Source organism: Anopheles moucheti, chromosome 3 (genome assembly GCF_943734755.1).
Source record: "Anopheles moucheti chromosome 3, idAnoMoucSN_F20_07, whole genome shotgun sequence".
NCBI lineage: Eukaryota > Metazoa > Arthropoda > Insecta > Diptera > Culicidae > Anopheles > Anopheles moucheti.
In genome coordinates, this window is record NC_069141.1 from 17,949,827 (window position 1) to 17,970,006 (window position 20,180).

The 20,180-nt window shown below is 47.5% G+C and overlaps 1 protein-coding gene across 1 annotated transcript; it reads right to left on the minus strand.

Moving 5' to 3' along the window:
* Positions 1 to 1,167: 1,167 nt before the first annotated feature.
* On the minus strand, positions 1,168 to 18,245 carry LOC128301901 (protein Wnt-1). The gene is made up of 5 exons (XM_053038571.1): positions 18,158 to 18,245; positions 6,604 to 6,839; positions 2,254 to 2,368; positions 1,761 to 1,941; positions 1,168 to 1,664 (listed from the first exon to the last, which is right to left on the minus strand). The coding sequence occupies exons 1-5, from the start codon at positions 18,217 to 18,219 to the stop codon at positions 1,203 to 1,205; spliced, it is 1,056 nt and encodes a 351-aa protein (XP_052894531.1). The 5' UTR covers positions 18,220 to 18,245; the 3' UTR covers positions 1,168 to 1,202.
* Between the last annotated feature and the right edge of the window lie 1,935 nt (positions 18,246 to 20,180).

Sequence of the window (20,180 nt, forward strand, 5' to 3'; positions counted from 1 at the left end):
CACGATCCTGTCGCACGTCCAGTGGAATCGGCTTTTTGGGGGGTAACTTAACCGGATAGGAAGGATATGAAGGGATGCTTTTTCACCCCCTCTCTTTCCCACCCTCCCTTTCCTTTATGTAAAAAGGCTGGAATTTTTTATTTTTCTGCTTAATTGCAGAACATTCGATCGTTGGACATTCGGTTTGCGCAGCGGCATCGAATGGTAACTTTAATGTTTTTGCAATTTAGGTCACAACAGGTGATGGGGAGTATGGATTAATTTTTCTTTTCTTTTTTTTTCTTTCCCATACCAAGTGGAACCGTTTTGAGTGCCTTTTCTTTCCGTGGGTTGATTGTGGAAATTGTGCAAAAACTAAAATATAAAAAAGCAACCCCATAATGGTACGCTCTTCAGCGGGTTTGGTAACTCGTTTTGCATTCAACATTGTAATACACCGTTGCAGCGTTGCGTTTTGTGTGGCGTTGTTTGATTTTTCGCATTTTTATTTATGATTTCATCTCAGCAATCTCAGCACACCCCAAAAAAGCTACTAAATTCGTTCGTTCGTTTTCATTCGCCGTAACCAAAAATTATAATAAAAAAAATACACACACACACACACACCCGTCCGCACAGTCATCGTTCGATCGTACACGATCAGCATCTTAACAATAAATATCATAATCGGTTTACGGTTGTGTGTGCCACCACAGATCACAAAAAAGCATTAGAGTAGTTTTAAATGGTTGTGGGGACAAAATAATTCCGGGGGGAAGGAAAATTGAATGGGGGGGGGGGTCTCGGTCGGTATGTACACAAACGGATGCTCTCTGATTGTTTCTTTCCTCTTTTATGTTCACCCTTCTATCATCATCACCTCATGCGATTTTCAGCCGGTAGAGGCGTGTGTGCCTTCAAATCTGTTTAAACTTCACAAATAATTTCATCAGTCTTTCACAATTCTGCACTTTGACGCACTGCTTGATTCATTCGCATTTGTTTTTTTTTTTGTTCTTTTCGCCTATACGTCATGCTCGCATTCATGATCACTTGTACAAACAATTGTCAACAATTAGCTGCCCTTGCTTCTCTACTAGCTGTACTTCCCTTCAGGAGGCATCTACCAAACATTATGACGTACCCGCACAGCAACGAAACGCATCGACAGAACATTCATCTAAACACACTGCTGTTACACCAAATCACCCAGCCACTCCACGTCATTTGCAGGTGTACACATCCTGATTGTCGATGCAGGTGCTGCACGTAACCTCGCAGCACCATTTGAAGCTGCAGTGACAGTTGCGTTTCACCTCCACCCGGCTGTGGGACTGGCCCCGTTTGCAACACATCAGGCTACACCCATCGACCCCGCTCGAGGTGATGTTGCACTCCCGGCCGTGCGTCCCGAGCGAACCCGTCTTCGCGTTCGGCTCGCAGAAGTCATCCGAATCCTCCGTGTAGACGAGATCGCCCTTCGTCGGCTTCTTGATGGTCGCATCGTCCGGCATGAAGCTGTGCCCATCGTTGCTGGCAATCACCTTCGTCGCACCGTCAAAGTGTTCCTTCAGCCGGGCGCCCACCTCCGAGAACGGGGGCAACTTCATCCAGCAGGTCTTGGTCGTGCACGATCCGGACAGCCCGTGACATTTACACTCCATGCGCATAAACTGCTTCACGGCCTGTTGGTCCGAGCGGACGTTTGGAGAATGCGAGAAGAAAATCATAATAACCATATAAGTTGGGGAGAATAACCCACGCCACACACACACACTTACCAATCGTCCCGCGCCATTGTTGTGCAGCCGGACGAGCGTCTTAATGTCGCTCTTCTTGCGCAACCGGGCGTCCAGGAAGTCTTTCGATTTTCGGACACCGAAATTCACATTATCGTCGCAACCGCCCCACTTCCACTTGTCGTCCTGGTCGGCGTGTATCGTGTACGTGGAATGCTCCTTCGTCAGGCCCGGCCCGGGCGTGGGCAATCCACCCGCACCAGCACCACCCCCGTTCGCACCCTTCGGCGAGTGTCGCTGCCGGCGACGGTTGGGCCGGCGGGCCGCCGGCTGGACGCGACCGTTCCGCACAATCTCGGGCGCTGTCAGCGTGCTGTAGGTTGGATTCGCATTGACATTTTGCTGATAGGGCGCAATCGGGATGCCGTTCGGGTTGGGACGGTTGCCACCACCGACGCGCCGACGGTTCCCACCGGTCGCACGGAACCCGGCCGTGCCCCCCCGTCCCCGGCCCCGCCCGTCGTCCGGTTTCGATTTCGAGTGCTTCTGGCAGGAGCACTCCAGCAGGTCGCCCATCGTGCAGGCCTTCGTTACCGCGTACGTTATACCGGCGGCGGTGATCGCGTGCACGAACGCTGTCTCGCGCGTATCTGCAAGTAGTAGTAGTAGTAGTAGTACAACCTCATGAGAACCAGCGGAATATATGGGCGGAAGTCAATTCGAGGCAGTTCGCTGATTAAGAAGTTCGCTGATTAAGGTGCGGTTTCGAAGGCATTTCGCGAAGTGATACGGCAAATATCGTTTAATTGAATTAGGCACCCGGAATCGATCGAACCAACCTGGCGATCGGCCGTGGATCATTTGCATAACGCAAACGCTAATAGCTCGAACCACTTGGCCGGTGGCGATAGAAGAGGTGATGAGATCCTCTCTGCTTCACCCCCAAAAGGGTGAACCTCACCTTTTGGACATCGCACTATCGCCCAACGCCAAAGAGAGAAAGAGCTAATTATTGCTCAAACATGTACATAAATAGCGTCGAAGCCTAGAGTACGCCATACTCTAGAGTCGCCTCCATCGGGCGGGTGTAAAATTATCAACACCAAATTTGTTCGTTCAATATTTGCTCAATTTTTAGGCAACTTCCTACCGATATCGCACCCCATTCAACCCCTGCGAAAGGTGTAATCTTCCACGGGGTAAATGGTTGGGCGGTTGGGTTTCACAACAACCCCCATCTTCGGTGCCTGGCGACGGGTAATTGGCGCCTCCTAGCTTTGGAAAGCTTTAGAATTAAGCTATTTTTACGGCCCCTCCGGGATGGGGGTGTTATGTGCCATTGGCGCCCACCATCCAAAGTGCCAGTGCCATAAGGGTGAGATATTTTTCCCCCAGCTATCGAATCCGGTGGGGTTTTTTTGTTGCTGATTCCCGCTTTATGCGTTGGCGCAAAGTTGCGCAAAGTCGTTAAAGTTTATGGATGGCATTGATTCATTCGTTTCGGTGGTATTTTGTTTGATGTCTTCATCACTTGAAGCGCGGTCGATTTCCTGCACGCTGCACGGTTTGTTTGTACTGCTGTGGTGTGGTCTGGCACCGAAAAACAGGGTGGGGAAAGATAAATTTCGATATTTGTTTGCAAACCTATTTGCTTCCCAAACAGATTAAAACTCATCACTATTTATGTTACGTTACGCGGGCAGAACATCAAACATACCAAAACTGCGGGTGGTTTAATTTTTATGTGTATGTTGATGGTTTTTTTGATTTGAATGATTGCAGAAGTCCTTGAAGTCATTCAGGGTAAGAAGTGTTTCACTCCACCAATTAAAAATACCGTACTTTAGCGTGTATAACGACCCCCTTTTAGGTCAAAAATGACCAAAGTCCAATTACAGGGGGTCGTTATACACGGGTAGTAACTTTCCCGTTCGAGCTTTAAGGATTAAAGGTCGTCGGATTAAAGGTGATAAGCCAGGGATGAATCTGTGGTTTCAAAATGCTTAGAACAAGAGACCTGGAGCTGTTATGAAAAACCAGCAATGCTAGTACTGCATGCATTTAGAGGCTATCTACCAGCAGAAGTTAAACAAATTGTTCCTCTAAGCAAAACGTTGTTGGAAGTCATTCCTGAAGGTCTAACCAATCAGCTGCAACCACTACCGTTTAAGGGTTTGATAAGTGAAGAATGGAGTAAGTGGATAAGAGGGGTTGATTCGAATCTGATTCCTTCAGGAAAAACAAAAAAACACTATTCCAGACATATGACAATGGGTCCTTACTGCATGGAGAGGTGTCAGTGAAACGATTGTCGTCAAATCCTTTAAAAAATGCGGAATTAGTAGCACGGAATTGATGATACTGAGGATGATGATAAAAAATTAAATAATCTTTTTTTTTCAAAAATCTTGGATAACTCATCTTGGGGGTCGTTATACACGCTAAAATACGGTAGTATAATTAGAATTTACAGTACTTCAGTTTTGAAGAACTGATCACAAAATTTTCAACACAAACAAACATGAAACAAACACTAGATCATTCGCTCCATCACGAGCGCGATCGATCACCTTCAAGATATGTTTCTTCCTGTGACAACAACAGTCTTTAGCCCACATGTTTAGTCACGTACGAGATTGAAGTGGACAGCAAATGAACTCGGCGGAAAAATGAAACTTGGCAAGTGGTTTTAGGGCACAACCCCGTCGCCCCGTCCTGTGAAAGCGCTCGACAGCGAAACAAAAAAGAGATTTGTACACAAAATGGGGCAAAATAAATCTACACCGGGACACGGGGACACGGGGATCTTTCCAGTCGCTGTCGGTGGTGTTTCAGTCGGTGCGCGACGCACGAACCACAAATGGATAATGATGGTGTCGTGTTTGCTTACAAAACATGTATTACATCGATCGCTTTACGATCGGTACCCGTGTGCAAGCGTAACGGCAGCTGCCGGTCCCATTGCTGCAGCTTCACTTATCGGATAGAAAGTGTTCCGCACCGCCCGGCTGGTCGTCTGGACCAAATGGGGGCACACATGTGATGCGGGGTTCGGGATTATTATGCACACTCGGCACCCATCAGGAGCACTTTGTCAGTGCCGGTGAGCCTTGAGCTGCTCGGTAGTCAATTCAACCGTCAGTAATCCGTCTCGATCGATCGGGATCTGGATCGATGGATCGGGCCGGCTTGAAGGACCCACTCTAGGGAGGCACCGCTCCGAACATGTTGCTGGAAAGTGTCCATAAATCCAGTAATGGGGTGGCTAGATATGCTTCACCGCTGGACGTAACACGATCACGCAGCGGAAGAACAAAGTACGGGGCGAGAACGGTGTCGTTCCGCTGGCGGTACAATTTAACTGTCAATTTGTGAATAACTTAAATTAACTTTATGGCGAATCAAAATCAAAATTAATGTTTATTGAATTAAAGTGATGTAATCTTGACAATTGCAATAAGATGGTTTATCTACCAAGCTGGAGGGGAGTTCCGATGTTTGGCAAACCGAAATACTTCCCCACGCTCGACGGTCGATCGATGGCCCGTGGACTTGGCGTGGAATTCTCAACCCCTGAAGATGCGAACGGCACAAAATGCGAAACGGTTTACGAGCGTTGGAATTGTCATGGGTGAATGTCAGACCATGTCGCTTCGCTGTCGGTGCCGCGTCCAGTTGTGCAAGTTACGGCGTGGAACGGGGGCCACCGACAGAATAGGCCCGTCAATCGACCGTACAGCGACCGTGCTACCGTTCCAAAGCATCGGGGCCATCTTCATTGGGAGGGGGGTAGCGGGTTAAATGGTACTGACGGCGAAACACACGTGACACGACACGACGACGATAATCCGCAAATGCTTGCTTGTTTAATGATCAATCTGTCCTTTTCGCACGTGGATGATGCGATCGCCTGGAGGTGGCCGGTAGTTAACCTCGTCTTGTTGAATACGAAGGTCAAGAAGTTTAAAAAACCGTACTACTAGCAGGAAGGTAGCTGGAAGTTGTTGAAGAAAAACACATCCAAACTTCAAAATTGTCTGAAGAAAAGTATGGATGTTTCTCGAAGATTACTACTATGAAACTTGAAAAAATATTTTAGCTCACTTTTCTCACAAACCAACCAAAATAAAATATAAACGATCAATGTTTCCTAAGGCCCAATGTTCCTACCGCGCTCTTCCAATATAAGGAAACAATCACCGGACGAGTACACGAAACAACACAGCATTCCAGATTCCAATGCGACAGATCGCACAGATTCGGACATTCGAATGTCCACCTTCTCGTGGCACCGGGCACAGATTCGTTTGTTTGTTTGTTTTATTGATCCGATCGGGCAGCAAATCAGAAGCTACCCTCCAAACCCCCCCCCCCCCCCCCCCCAGAAATGTCAGGCTCCCCCCGGGTGACAACGGGGAGGACCACAATTCAAAGGATCCGCGACAGGACCGCGACAGAACAGCGACAGTACAGCGACAGATCGGGCTGCAGAACTTTTTGGACAGACAGACAAGTGCAGCATGTTTTCGCCCGTGCAGAGTTTGTACCTTTTTCGGTGTGCTGGCGGGTTTTCGGCTTCAAATAATAATCACAACCAGCGGGCGCAGGGTGGAAATCATCCAGAGGGAAAAATCGGGTCGGATTGAATGTAATTTATAGCGATGACAATATCGTTACGTTCGATTTAAATTTTTCAATTGCACGACATGCACGACATCCAAGTGCTTCGCGGGCAGGCGGACATTGTAGGTCCAATCGGCGGTTCACCGAGGCAGGCAAAACAGTGCCTCGTCAATTATGTACAATTTACGGTGCATTCGTTCGGCAGTACGGTGGAGCACCCGTGTTTATTTCTTTCGATACGGGGCCGAGACGAGCCGGTTACCTTTGGCCAGAATTCGGCGCATGCTGCGTTTGATGGTCCAGGAGCAGTTCCACATGTTGTGCCGGAATTGGTTCTCGCATTCCCGAAACCCCAAGCTGATGCCCCGGTGGATCTCGTGCATCAGCGATGTGTCGTTCTTGCAGATGTCAGCCAACTTTCCCGAAAGTCGTCGCGATTTCCGGTGCTTGCTTTCGCAGACCCGTTCGGGATCGAGCAGCACGTTGCTACCTTCGGCTCTGCAAAAAAGATGTAAAACGGGGGAGAGCAAAAAAAAAACATAAATACGAATAGGAAATGAACGGTGTGAAGTAGGAAAAGATTGCGCACTGCGCTATTCAACAAATGCTAGTAATTGCTTAAAGCTTAACAGCCGCACCACCATTATCAGGCTTAATAGGTGTGATTTTGGGTCCCTTAACACTTCATTAGCACATTGTGCAAACCTAAGTACGGACGCAGCATATAATGAGCATTGCACAGACATATCTGCCAATTGTTCAACATAAACAGCCTCTTTGCGATTCAGGTTCAAGTTCGACGTGTCAGGTCGGATATACAAAAGCCGCTGCAAACATCCTGCTTACGCAATTGACGCCCAGCGGAACGGTCCGCGTTCGCACTTCCAGAACATACCACATGACCAACCAATCAGCGCACCAAACGCTCTATTGGCATTGGACGTCGAGGTGCCGCAGGTGAGTGAGCTAGGGTTTCGTTCCGCTCCCGTGCCCGAGATGGTGTGTTTTGCTGCCCGTTTGCCCGGGTGATGGTTTCACACGACAGCTAAATATAGCTTGCGCCCTTGCGCAGGGGCAGGGCCATAAAATTCAATAATGAAGATCGTTTCTATCCATCGAACTTCAGCTACGAGAGGGCGATCCGTAATGTGTTCCCGTTGCACTGGGGGCTAGCGAGGGCGGCGAGCGTTGCGAGTGAGCAACCCATTCAAAACCGATTATTAACCACTCGCGCAATTGGCTGTTGAGCATTTTTCCAGCATTTTCAGCTCATTTCTGTTTCGGTCGCTATTAAAACCCTCAAAACCCCACCAATGACCTCAGACCCCGATTAGCCCCCCAGGGGGAGGGAGCTATTACTGTGGTGTAAAATCCCGGACACTCGGCATAAACACTGCTACAGGTCGTGGTGGATGATGGTGGAAGAAGGAGGAGAAGGGCGAGAGAGAAAAAAAAAGAAGCTACCTAATTTCTTCCTGCAGCTCGCCACTGTTCCAGCAGAAGTTACATGAAAGGTAAATAATCGGTGAGTTAAAATAAATAATTTTCCATTGCGACGCACTTGGCAACCCCGGGTACGGTACGGACCGAACATTTTCCAGACACCGTTATGACGTTTTTAACGGTTTAACGCTGTATACCGAGCGCAGCACGCCATCAGCACCGCCAGGCACTGATTTTTACGATCGACTCAACAGGCTGCCAACAGGCGCCGCAATGAGTAACTCCGGTTGACTGACTAATGGTCATGGTCGCTGTGACGAACGGAGGCGCTAATGACAAACCGGCGAAAAGGGGCGAAACCGTCACCTGCGATGTGGCAGGGGTCATTAGTTATCATCCACGCGACCACATCCGGCCGCTGAATCGGGACCGACCGTCCGAGTTGTTATCAGTCGCCATCAAACATTCAAAACTCCTCAAGTACTCTCGGCATGTCTTTTTGGTTGGTGGAATTTGTGGACAGAAATATAAAATTATGTAAAACAGAATGGAATTGAGCAGTGTTTCCATCGCTGAACACAACATTTCACGATCAGTCAAACGATCAAACGGTGGGAGACGAGATAAAAATCTTTCTCTCTTTCATCCTTGATTTCCCCCTGCACGGCAGCATCGCCAGAAAGAAATTATAAATTTAAATAGCACCGCCGGTTCGATCGGTGTTGATCAGCGGTTTGACCACGAACCGACTGGTAGCCGCATCTGTCTGGTGGTCAATAAAGACATAAACTTGTAGCATCACTGCTCCTCACCAACCTTTTCGCTAGCTCGTCACAGTGCTCCGCAGGGTTAGAATTTGACTGTCAGCCAGCTTTGGGAAACCAACCCAAAAGCCGGAATACCGTCCAAAGCTGGCTACGACAGCGACATAAAACTGTTGATATTCGGTTTCAATTTGTCGCTTTTATTTGAAGGAACTGATGAAGAAGATTGGGAGATGGTGGAAGTTTATGGAGGTGCCGCCATTACTAGGACTGCTGAGCTTTAATTTGACTAATTAACGCGTCACCTTTCGTTGTGGACGCGATGGGATGATGTGATTTTCGACGATTACGGGTCGCTCCGATCGTGCCCCGATGGGAATGGGGTGGAAATAAAACAACGAAACTCCGTCCAATGACGGATGTCAACGCCATGGGATCGCTTGGATCCGCTTGGACCATTTTGGTTAGTGTTGCAACTAATGGTTTATTGGGATGTTTTAAAGACAAATTACTATGAATGAGATGTTTTGTCTGTCGTGCTGCCGGGGCTGCCAAACCGTGCTTGATGAATGGATTTGTTGTTCCGAACACGTTTCACCCGCCGGTGCTCATTTTGGGATCAATAATTTTTACACCGGTGTGTGATATTTTGGAATCATAAATTATTTAATAGTTTTTTCCCCACTGGTGCTCAGTTGAATCGGTTGAAAGCTTCCAGCTTTGCAGCAGGCAGACAAATCATCTAGAACAGTGCCATAAATTACGTCACGTAGTTCGGTGGCACTCCGTTGCCTCAATCAGTTGAGTGCAACTACAGCAGCTTACATTGTCACCGCGAGTTTATGACTCATTGAAGCCAATATATATGTCCGTCATTTCTGCGGTGCGATCGTCTGAATGGAACATTATCGTATGGCCACTGCACCGGGACCGCTTGTGATCTATCCGGCACAGAATCAACCAACTAACGAATGCAACGAATTCATTGAATACTAATCATCGTTAACGAATAATTTCAACAGCTGTCGGTCCGTTTGCTACTAGCGCTAGAGAACCTGCAGAAATGCCTGCCCTACCGCTATCCTCAGGATCCTCCACATTAGGTCCGGTGATCTTTTTTTCCTGAGGAACGCTTGATTTTTGCCGCATTCGTGAGATGCATCGTGAGTCTAGTAAGCGGTTGCAGATTTTTTTTTTAATTCCGCGCTGTTTCTCTTTCTCTCTAGCTTCAATTAGATCTTTGCCACTAGCTGCAACACACTACAAACAGCACGGTTCACTAGGGCCAGACTTGCAGCGAAACCAGCAGCCACCTCGGCTCGTCACCGATCCGACGTAATGGACGTTGATGGGAACCATGCGATGGTGTGTCCGTTTTGTTGCAAACGTTGCGCACTGCAAAACGCAAAACCACTGTTGGTTTGCCAACTGTCGTACGGCTGCTACCATCCCGACCGGAACTCACCGCCCATCGGAAGATGCAGGTTGAATTCGTGCGAAAATAATCGCTTGTCACTCCGGCTGTCCCATTGCGGTAGCGGTACACTTTTCGGGACGCAGGCTGCCCGGGGAATAAGCTGCAAACTGCTGCGTGGTATGTGTTTTCGCTTCACTCACCCAACACTTTTCCCTCTGCACAAACGTCATCGGCCAGCAATTGGCACCAGAGGCTTCAGAGACTTCGCAGTGCCGTTCGGTGCTGTGTTTAACTTAATTTTCTCAATTATGCATTTAGATTGATGCACACCGGCGTTCTGGCCGTACTGGTTGGTGAAGTGTAAATTTACCAACCTAACTGGTCGCCTGGGTGCTTCCATTGCCCAGAGTATCCATCCGTAGCCATCATGACCCACGGCCAATGGCGAACTAATCCGTCGTCGTATCCCGGGCGGCTCAGATCTTCGCCGCACCGTTTTCATGGGTGGTGTTTGAACATGGCCGCAAAACTCGACGACGGCCGACAACCGAGGGCACAATTTGAAACGCTATTAACACTCTTCAAGCCGGTCGTTTATTTACTTTTATGAACTTGTGCATTTTAATTTCAATTTAAACAATCGCTAACCATTCATGACACGCCGGTACCTTCCGGGCGGTGCAATAGGGGAGACTTTACGGAATGGGGGGGTGCTAGATCACCATTCTCCATTCCCCCTCCCCCCATATCCAAACGGACATACGGTTTATGATGGACACCCGGACCCAAACCGGGAAGGAAATGCGGCCTCTTTTGCGCCCCACGCACGTGTGCGGATGAGAGCCTTGTCGGAGGAGGTTGGAAAAACTGCGTACCAGTGCCGAGACGGCATTCGTCACGCTAGCCCTGTTGTCCTAGGATGGGAAATCTCGTTCGTTGCGCAAGATTGCGCACACGAAGCCGTTTGCTGCAGCAGGAGGCTTAAATCATTTTGTTCAATTTACTTTTATTTGCGTAAGGGTGCTTTTTTTTTCTCTCTCTCTTTCGCTCAGTGTGCACCGATTTGCAGTTAACAAACATTGTTTTCTTCTCGCTCAATGGGTAAAGTTAGTTTAGCTGGATAAACGATGGAAGGAAGGATGAAAGTTGATCTTGGGAAGTAATAAAAATAATGAGCTTTCAGTAGGTTACACAAATAAATAGGAATTGTTTGCTTTTCCCCGACTGGATGTGCATACAATAATACAAACACTTTCTATTTGCGCACTTGTTGTGCTTTCGTTGGAATTAATTGCGCAGAACCTTTTGTTGTACGAAAATGACGATCCATTTTAATTAAAATAAGGTTTAGTTAATACTTCAACCGATGACTATTAGCAAGAGCAAGAGAGGATTGAGGAAATCCAGCAGTTTGGATCTGAGTCTGAAATTTGAACCTGATTTGAAATTCATTTTTAAATCTAGAAATTCAGATGACAATGTAAATTCCAAAATTCTAAATAAATTGACCAACTCAAAGCCTCCATTAGCAAAGTCTCTACCAATTAACTCTTGTTGGAGTTGCACAAAGATGTTTGCAATTTTTAAAACCTGTTTTTAAACAAATTAACAATATTCCTATAAAGCTTTCCAACATCCAACACTCATAATTCTAAGAATAGTTTTAAATCAGGTTTTAAGGAACAAAATAATTTCTTCTCTTCAAGGATACATTATTGTGTACTTTACGTTGCTGGAAGTAGTTAGTAATCCCTCAAAAGAAGTACAATGTGAATATTACCACTCTTTCTCATTTCTATTCGGTTCCTCAGTTGCTTATGGTTAGATTAGTTGCTAAGCTGAATTAACAAATCTGATTTAGTTAGTTAAAAGCACTGATTGGGCAGAACATCCTCAAATAAACTTATGAAATAAAGCATATATCAGTAACTTGGTTTAGCAATGACATTGCCCGATTAGATTAATAGACTTTCGAACAGGTGGTCATTACGGTGTCTGTACTAGTTCTTTTAACTGTATATATAGCTACAAGCACTGCTAACTTGAAGATTAAATAAACCCCTTTTTTACCTCCATCAATAATTAATATCATCCCATAGTGCGACAAACGCCAGTGTATTACGTTGTCATGTATCTAACCGTTCTTTAGCTGTGCGGCTCAAGACGACTAGTGTCTATTCCCTTCGGTGCTTGTTAAATCGTCGTAAATTAAAACGACATCATGCTACGACCACCTCGGAATCGACTTCACGCACCACCACCACCACCACCATCATGGCACTTCTCCGCTTGCAGCACTCCTTACCGTGCCCATCCACGGTTGTGTACGTGATGATCCGCTTAATCAACTCCGAGAGTCGCCCGGGGAGATAAAAGATCAATATTTCACCTATCGTGGGTCCAACCGTCAACGAGTCAACGAAATGGAAGAAAGAGCCCGCAAACAGACACGCTTTCAGGACCAACGAAGCGGAAAACCGTCACACGTTGCTTTGATGCGACGCGCTGATCGAAAAGCTTTACCGAACCCGTACGGGGCCGGGGCCGGAATGGATTTAGAGTGGGTGGGAGGAAGACGGTCGCAGCCGAAGCTGAAGAAAAAATGCATTTAAACCCACATTACCCTTCGCCTGCCTTTTTTTTTCGCTTCACATGGACAGTTTGCTTTCGCACAAGGGAGTCCGCAAAGTAGGAGCGACGGCTTTTGGGAGCAGCAAGCGGCCAGAATGCATTCAGCTTGAGCAAATACAACATGACAGAGCCGCAGCATAAATAGCTCCGCACACGGCCAACAACACCACCACCACCACCACCAGTTGTGTTCCTTTTTTCCTCCCTGTCCTCTCTCCCCTTGTGCGACGGAGCGTTGAGGGCCAAACAGCTCAAAGTGCATCTGAAGATGCTTGCCTATTTATTCGCCGTCATCTTGAAAATATTGAAGTAGTTTGTTTTTTCTCGTCCACGACCCTCGCTCGACAGCCCGCCGGATGGGCAGATGGGGGTGGTTCGGTGTGTCCTGTGTAGCGAGATGCCTGGTCAGAGGATACCCGGGACAAAAGGTAGTGTAACAAAATCATCAAACATTTGACTCCTTCATTCAAGTGGGTGCCGGCACTCCACAGTCTCCGTTGTTAATTTGGACCTTTTCGGGGTCAGTGTCGGGTGCGGGTGAGATGGTCCTGTCACCCAGGGACAGCAACAACATTTTTTGTTCTTCCGTTTGTCTGTGTGTGTACATGCACGTCGGAATGCAAATAGTTCCCTTAGGTGCAAAAAGGTCTAAAGGTGTAGCTTTACAGAAAGGCTAAGCTTACCGAACTGTGCTAGACCGGGAAGACCCGGGCTCTACAGGTGCATCAGGCTTGAAGATTGACAGATCGCCCGTGCAGCGGATGCGCTCGAGACGTATTGCTGTTGGCCGAGGAATGAAAGAGGCCAACAAAAAACGAGTGACGCATTCCTACCAGTACGAACCCGGCACGGCTAAACCATCGAAACCATTTGCAAGCCGGCCCGCAACAGTTGCAATTAAAACGGTCCCATGGCTTACCGGACAGCTGCCAGTTTCGGATGGAGAAGAACCGATCATCAACCGGAATGAAATAATCAATACAATCGCCGCTCCCGGCTAATGAGTTGATCCAACGCCGCTAATGAAGCTAATTATCGCCGCGGTGCGCCGCCATCAGGTTGATTCGTCGATGCCGATGAGTCCCGCGCTCTGGGGTCCGGTGTGGCTGGAGCGTGATGCGTGGCGCGGAGTATTATTCAATGTAAACATTGTAACAGCGCCGAAACGGCTCCAGTATAAACAGTGATCGATCTCCGTTTTTGCTTCCACTTCGAGTGGCAGGTTGAAAGTACACAGCGGACCGATCGCAAGGTGGGGTTTGAGAAGGTATAGCAGAAGGGGAGTTCCAGTGCCGTATGGATTACGGATCACTGGGCCAATTTTATCATCACAACCGTCGATGCGCATCAATGTTTGGAAGCACTGCGTGTCTCTCATGCATTCCCGTTCTGGGCGCAAGGATGTATCGTCCTGAGTGGTCGAGTGGGTAATGAATATGACTTTCGACATGATTGGCTGCCATCAAAGTGATTCCGCCTACCCGATATCCCAGCCGTTCTCAAGGATATCGGTTCCGTTACGCTTTTACGCTGCCGGGCAATCGATCGGGCTTGAGGATCCTTTTCGGTGGGCGAATCACGGTGACACAGGATCCCCTTACAGGTATCGCTACCCTAAAGCGCACTGATGTCCATTACGGGGGTTTTGATGGGTCGGGACGGATCCGGTTACAAAAGGGACTCCTCGTGACAGCCATTTTCTGCAAGGAAACTGTCCTCGATGTAATCGTAGACGAACTCCGTTGGTTGCCGATCGTTTCGGGGCGGACACTTTTGGAGCTTTGGTAAGCGATTGTTGACACAACAGGGACAGCAGAGATCGATACGGTCGCCTGCAATTGCAGCAATAGCAAAACTGAGATGCCATTTTCTTTACGCATGCCTCAACGTCGGTGGTAAGAAGATCAGCTGACTTGAAGATATATAAAGAGGTGAAATCCCTTCGAACATTTGTCGGAGTTCGCCATAACTGATGGGCTCTACAGCTACAGGATCTATTGCAAATGTATCAATAAATAAGAGATGATGTCTTTGTGCTGAATCGATATCATTCCAACGATAGCTCCGACAGCAATGCCATGACATACAAAGACCAGGGACCTTTCCCAAATCGAAGAACATTCAGAAGCCACAGCGTACAGTTGGATAAATGCAAACTCCTGTTACACTTATCTCAATTGTCAACTGGTAGCCATGATAAGCTCGTTGAAGCGATTAACCTCCTTTACCTTTGCTGTTTCGGGTTTTTGGTTTCGGTTCGGCACACAAATACGACCACGTTTGGCAGGTAGATAAGCCTTTCAAATCGGCTGATGAAATGATACATTGTGCGAAATTAGCATAAGGATTTTTAGATTTGGTCTGAAACTCCAACCTCAGCGAGCACTTTCGCTCGACCATCGGAACGTGGTGGAATGCCGTACCGTGTGGCGTATCGTGTACCAGTGGACATCAGGATTTGTGTCGACCCTTCTCAAACGGCAACGCGGGATGGAATGCGTGCTGATGTCTTCGTCTTCTAACTCGCTAACGCTTGATGCCGTGTCCCCAGGACGGAAGGTTTCGGGGGTTCAAAATCGTAAAGATTTAGATAACTGTGAGCCCGTATCTCGGCGACGGATGTCGCCAAACGTACTGCTGGTTCAGCATTTCAAGTATGACCTCTGAGTGTCTCTGCTCATCGGAACGCGTCATCTTGCAGCCCCCGGTGAACTGATCCGATCCGCGAAGTAGCCGCCCTGGCGCTTGGAGTCTTCGCCTCGACGTGCCCAAATTCCGTTTGTCCCAAGTAATGTTGGGGCCGCATTTGTCTCGCTGTTACAAAACGTGCGTCGTTATGTTGCGGTGCGTGCGTCGAATTTCTTATAGGATAATCTTACCACCGCGCGGGACCTCGTCTGCGTGGCAACAACGCCACCATTCGTGCTCATTTATGAGAAATGATTCCAGCAGATTCTGAGACGTCGCGACGGGAACTTGATTAAGGCACGATCATCAAGAGATTGGTCGCTAGTGATTGCAGCTTACCGCGTGCGTTTGCGTGTGATGTCTGCTTTGCAAGGAGTTACCATCCAGCGAACCGGTCGATGCGATACGGTCCAGTTCTCCAGTTACGGTACGCGGTTTGTTTTACTCCCGCTTATCTGACTCGCACTGCCGTAATACTCATCAAATTGCGATATTGCTTATCAAGATACATCTTGCTGGCAAACGTGGAGGACGGGTAGTTTGTTCTGCTCCCCGGCGTCCTCCGCTGGCATAAAACGGGACAGCGTGTCATCTGTCGCTCACGCAAGGCAAGTGTAAACTTGTGATATGATGTGCTACCAACCGATTGCTTGGTTTGCACGAGAGTTCGCTTTGCATCTCCATATCTTCGGTAGCTCAAGACGGGGAAAAATCCCAAGTCGTGTAGCCGCAGTCCATTAGTTGTCGAGTCGGATCCAAAGCGGAGGACAGTTGGGACGCCCGGAGGCGAAACGTTTAACGCACGCCAAACTCTCCTCCTTCATGTCGTAGTGAGATCGTCCCGCGCAGGGCAGGCTGGGGCTATGTCAGGGCCACCTTCGGTCGGCACTACTAGGCGAGAAGCGGGTCCAGCCTCCGTCAACTAGTAGGCGACCGCTTATCACAACATCATCGCTAATAATATAATGAGGGGCAGTTTATAATATTTATAATCGTTTCTAAAAGCGTAAATGTAATTAAGGATGCATTTAATGGCTGCTCAGCAGTTTGTCGTAATCGTATCTCTTTGCCGAGCGGGTGAGATGATCAGAAGGGAGAGGGAGGGCAAAAACGGAGCAAGATCGTTACAGCTTACGAGGTGATTGGCGTTCTAGTGCCACGTCCTTGCACACCCGGCTGAAACTGATCTTTTGCCCCTATCGGTTGTGACCATCGACACGAGTTTGTTTGCAACAGTGTAGTGTATAAATATGCGGCTGTTGCTACTGCTGCGGCAAATTGCGGAAGAAATAAAACAGTAAAGGAAATACATTCTTTTCCAGTTGAAGCCAAGAAAAGGAGAACACAATAAACTCCCTCCCCTCCATGTACACATACATGTAGTCGAGTTGGGGCCGGTGCGTTCTACTCGCGGCTTCCATCAGGTTCGGGTTAATTATGAAATTATTAAGATAAAGTGTTGAATACATATCGATGCAGTGGTGCACCCGTTGGGCTGGGGACGATGGAGACGGCGCAGCTCGTAGCATCTTGCAACACGGCTCTACCCAGATGCCACAGATGCAAATAATTTATTGTATCGCTGTAACTAGCGCTCCCGCCTGTTCTCGGCCGGTCCGAGATTCACAACAACTAAGTAATCGTGGTACGGGGCAGAAGAGGCACACGTTTTTATTTTATCTTTATTTCTGCACTCGGGCTCCACCACACCGCACCTCTTCTTCCTTCAAACCCCTTCGAGGGCTAGTACTGAAAGCATTCCATCGTTAATACTGGGCGCCTTCTGCTCCTCCGACACCCAATCCCAATCCCCCACTGCTTCATCATGCGCACGGTTCATAATTTAAGCGCTTGAAATTTAGTGTCGCCGAGCATTAAAATGGCCGCAGCTAATGGGACGCCGATGATTACCTAGCGCATCGTAAATGTGTGCGGAGATTTGAACGATGAGGATTGTGGGTCAAGAGGCGCACAAATGGATGCTAAATAGTTTTACGCTTTCAAACTGCTGTTGCTGTGCCGAACCGTCTTCGAGAGGTCCGAGAGGTATCGATTGATGCCGGGGTGTCCATTACGTACGCTGGCAATGGGTATTGAAGCATTTAATTTACTTTAGTGTTTGCAAATTATTACCATTGTTGTCAGTTAATCAAAAAATTAGTTTCTCGACAAGGGTTTCACATTATTCCTTTTTGTGCTGGTCTCTGGTCTTAATAGTAATATTTGATTTATGTGGTGTTTTTAGACACATGTAGTCGGGGCAACTCAATTGGTCAGTAGTAATGGAGCTGGTTTTTCACACGACAAGACTGGTACCAAATCTCAATCGGGGCGTGCGTAATGTTGGTTACAGATAATTAAAATATCTTCGAGACTCAGAGGCATTAAAAACAAAGCATCCGATTCCCCTTTCTAGTTTATCTAATTCCACACATGGGTACAGCAATCTTAGGTAAATAATTTAAATCACTTAAAATAATGTTAATGTTAAGTATTTATAATATAATAAAGTATAAGTAATAAATTATTATAATTAAGTAATAATTTAAAGTTATTCCTGAGTGAGTGATAATTGAACTTCATGCAAATGGTTTAATTTAAAATCGTTTAGACCTAGAGTATCGTTACTCATTCTTAAAGACCAATATAATCTGGCCGTTAAAAACAAATAAAAGATATTTCAATGGATGGTTGCTTTAATTCACTATTCTGGGCAGCTTTCGTTTAAACTAAATCTTAAATAAGCTGTTTATAAAGATTCTGGATATGTTTTTTTTGCTTGAAGCAAACTTATTGTATTTCAATATTCATAGACTCTCCATGAGTTTGGATTCCCGTGTCATATTAAACTTAATAAAAAAATAATAATTTACCTCCACAGGCCGGTGATGGGCATTATAAGTATCAGGTAGATCACAATCAGTACCAAACGCATAGTTATAACTTCCTGTCTGCTAAATAAACACAGTTCAGTTCACTCGTGAGCGATGATTAGCTGCGACCAATTGCACATCCGCGCATAAACGGTGTCGTACAAAATTTTCTTCAATCTGGTTGCACAACAACGAAGAACACCGGAAACGATTCACACACTGTCAACGGGGGTTGTGACGCGCAGCAAAAACAAAACACCACCCACCAAACCGACCGGAAACACACACCCTGTATCGGTGGTGGCAAAACAAAACAAATCTTCACCACGGTCACTGCGGTCACACTTTAAAACACTTAAAGGCACTCACTAACACACACACACACACTCACTTGTAAAACTGACACCCGCTACCCAGGAAATGGACCAGATAACACCTCACTAGATAAACTCCAAATGCATCCCCCTGGCAAGAACGGCGCACACTGCCCCGCGGGTTCACATGGTCGTTTGAGTGCAGGTTTTTTTTTGTGGTGTTCTTCCGATGGTTCTTCGCTGTACAGGATTGCTAAGGAAAGGAATTGTGGATATTAAGTGGTTTTGCACACTGCACCACCCACCCTAAGGGGGGGGGTTTTTTTAAACACAACTTTCGACCCTCCAGTGCCGGTGGTTTATGGTGATATGGGCCACAGTTTTTCACTCACAATGCTAAACATACACGCGTGGACTGAGTTTTATTTCTCAGAACTTCCCCGATTCAGGGGGCTACGGGTTGTGTAATGATCGATGCACTCGATGACATGTTGGTCCAGCCGGCCCCTTTGAAGGGTGGCTGCGTTGTCCTTTTTTCTTCGTGGCGTTACCACCCCCGTTTAGTAGCGTTTCGTCCGCTGTTTCGGCTTCGATCAGACTACTGCGATCGCACCACGACAACTGCCACCGAGCTGGCTACGGGGGGCGAAGTTTTCTACCGGATGTTCTACCAGACACACACACCCACACAGAGACACGCACACGGACCTTCTTCCCGGTGGCGTAAGGCGACTGCGCAGACGAACGGCGAGCGCAAAATCCAACTGCAGCTAGTGGCGCTTCCAAACCACAAAACCACAACTTTTCGGCACCGGGAGCCCCAGCGAACGAGCGGCACGAATATTCAAAAATCGAACGAACCGGCCGAATGCGCGCGTGTTCGCGGCTTTCGGTTGGCGCACGTACACCCGCCACAAACACACCGACACCGGCAACGCACACACACACACACACAGGCACGGGGGGGGGATAATACAGGTACGCTGGACTTTCGTAGCAAAGACAGGCCGGACCAAACGCGCAAGACCATGCGGCAGAACGGAGACTGGTAAAGATGGTTTGCGCGATGCGAGGAACAAGCGCGCACATTAGCTCCCCTGCACTACCCCACCCCGCTGCTGTCTTCACCCCTTCCACGCTTCCCTACCAAACCCAGTACGGTCCAGTATGTTCTTCTTTTCGGGTTCCATTCTCCCATATGAAGGGGTTTACCCTGTATTTTTTTGCGAATTCGCAAAAAAAAACCGAGCAAATCACACATACACAACACAACACCAACACACACGCACGCGCACACAAACAAAGGGGTGCCCGCGAAAGGAGGGGTGCGTTTCGAAGGAACCAAAACCAACAACAAGAACAAACAAACCAACAACAACAACAACAACAACTTGGGCTTGTGGGAAATATAAAATAAAATAAAACGGCCTGCTGCGGTGAGGATGAGATGAGATTGGGGATTGGTTGGAACCAAAGGAGGAGAATACGGGGCGGTTGAATGAAATGAAATTAAAAGCAACAAAAATTAAGAACAAACAGCAAAAAAAAAACACACACACCACACACACATACACTTCACTTCACTAAACACTCTCAAAATGTACACATACATACACGCACACAGAGACGGTTCGTTTCGTATACTTTATCGAAACCGGCACCGCGTTCTCACCACCGAACAGCAGAAGGAAACAGCCGAACACAGCACA

Bases quoted from the DNA above. Each gene is read 5' to 3' on its own strand.
- LOC128301901 (XM_053038571.1), bottom strand. From the start codon at position 18,219: ATGCGTTTGGTACTGATTGTGATCTACCTGATACTTATAATGCCCATC. The intron at 2,369-6,603 runs GTAACCGGCTCG...TACTACTTGCAG, and splicing joins GCGCCGAATTCTGGCCAAAG to ATACGCGCGAGACAGCGTTC. The intron at 1,942-2,253 runs ATCGAAACCGGA...GCCGGGCCTGAC, and splicing joins TCCTGCCAGAAGCACTCGAA to GAAGGAGCATTCCACGTACA.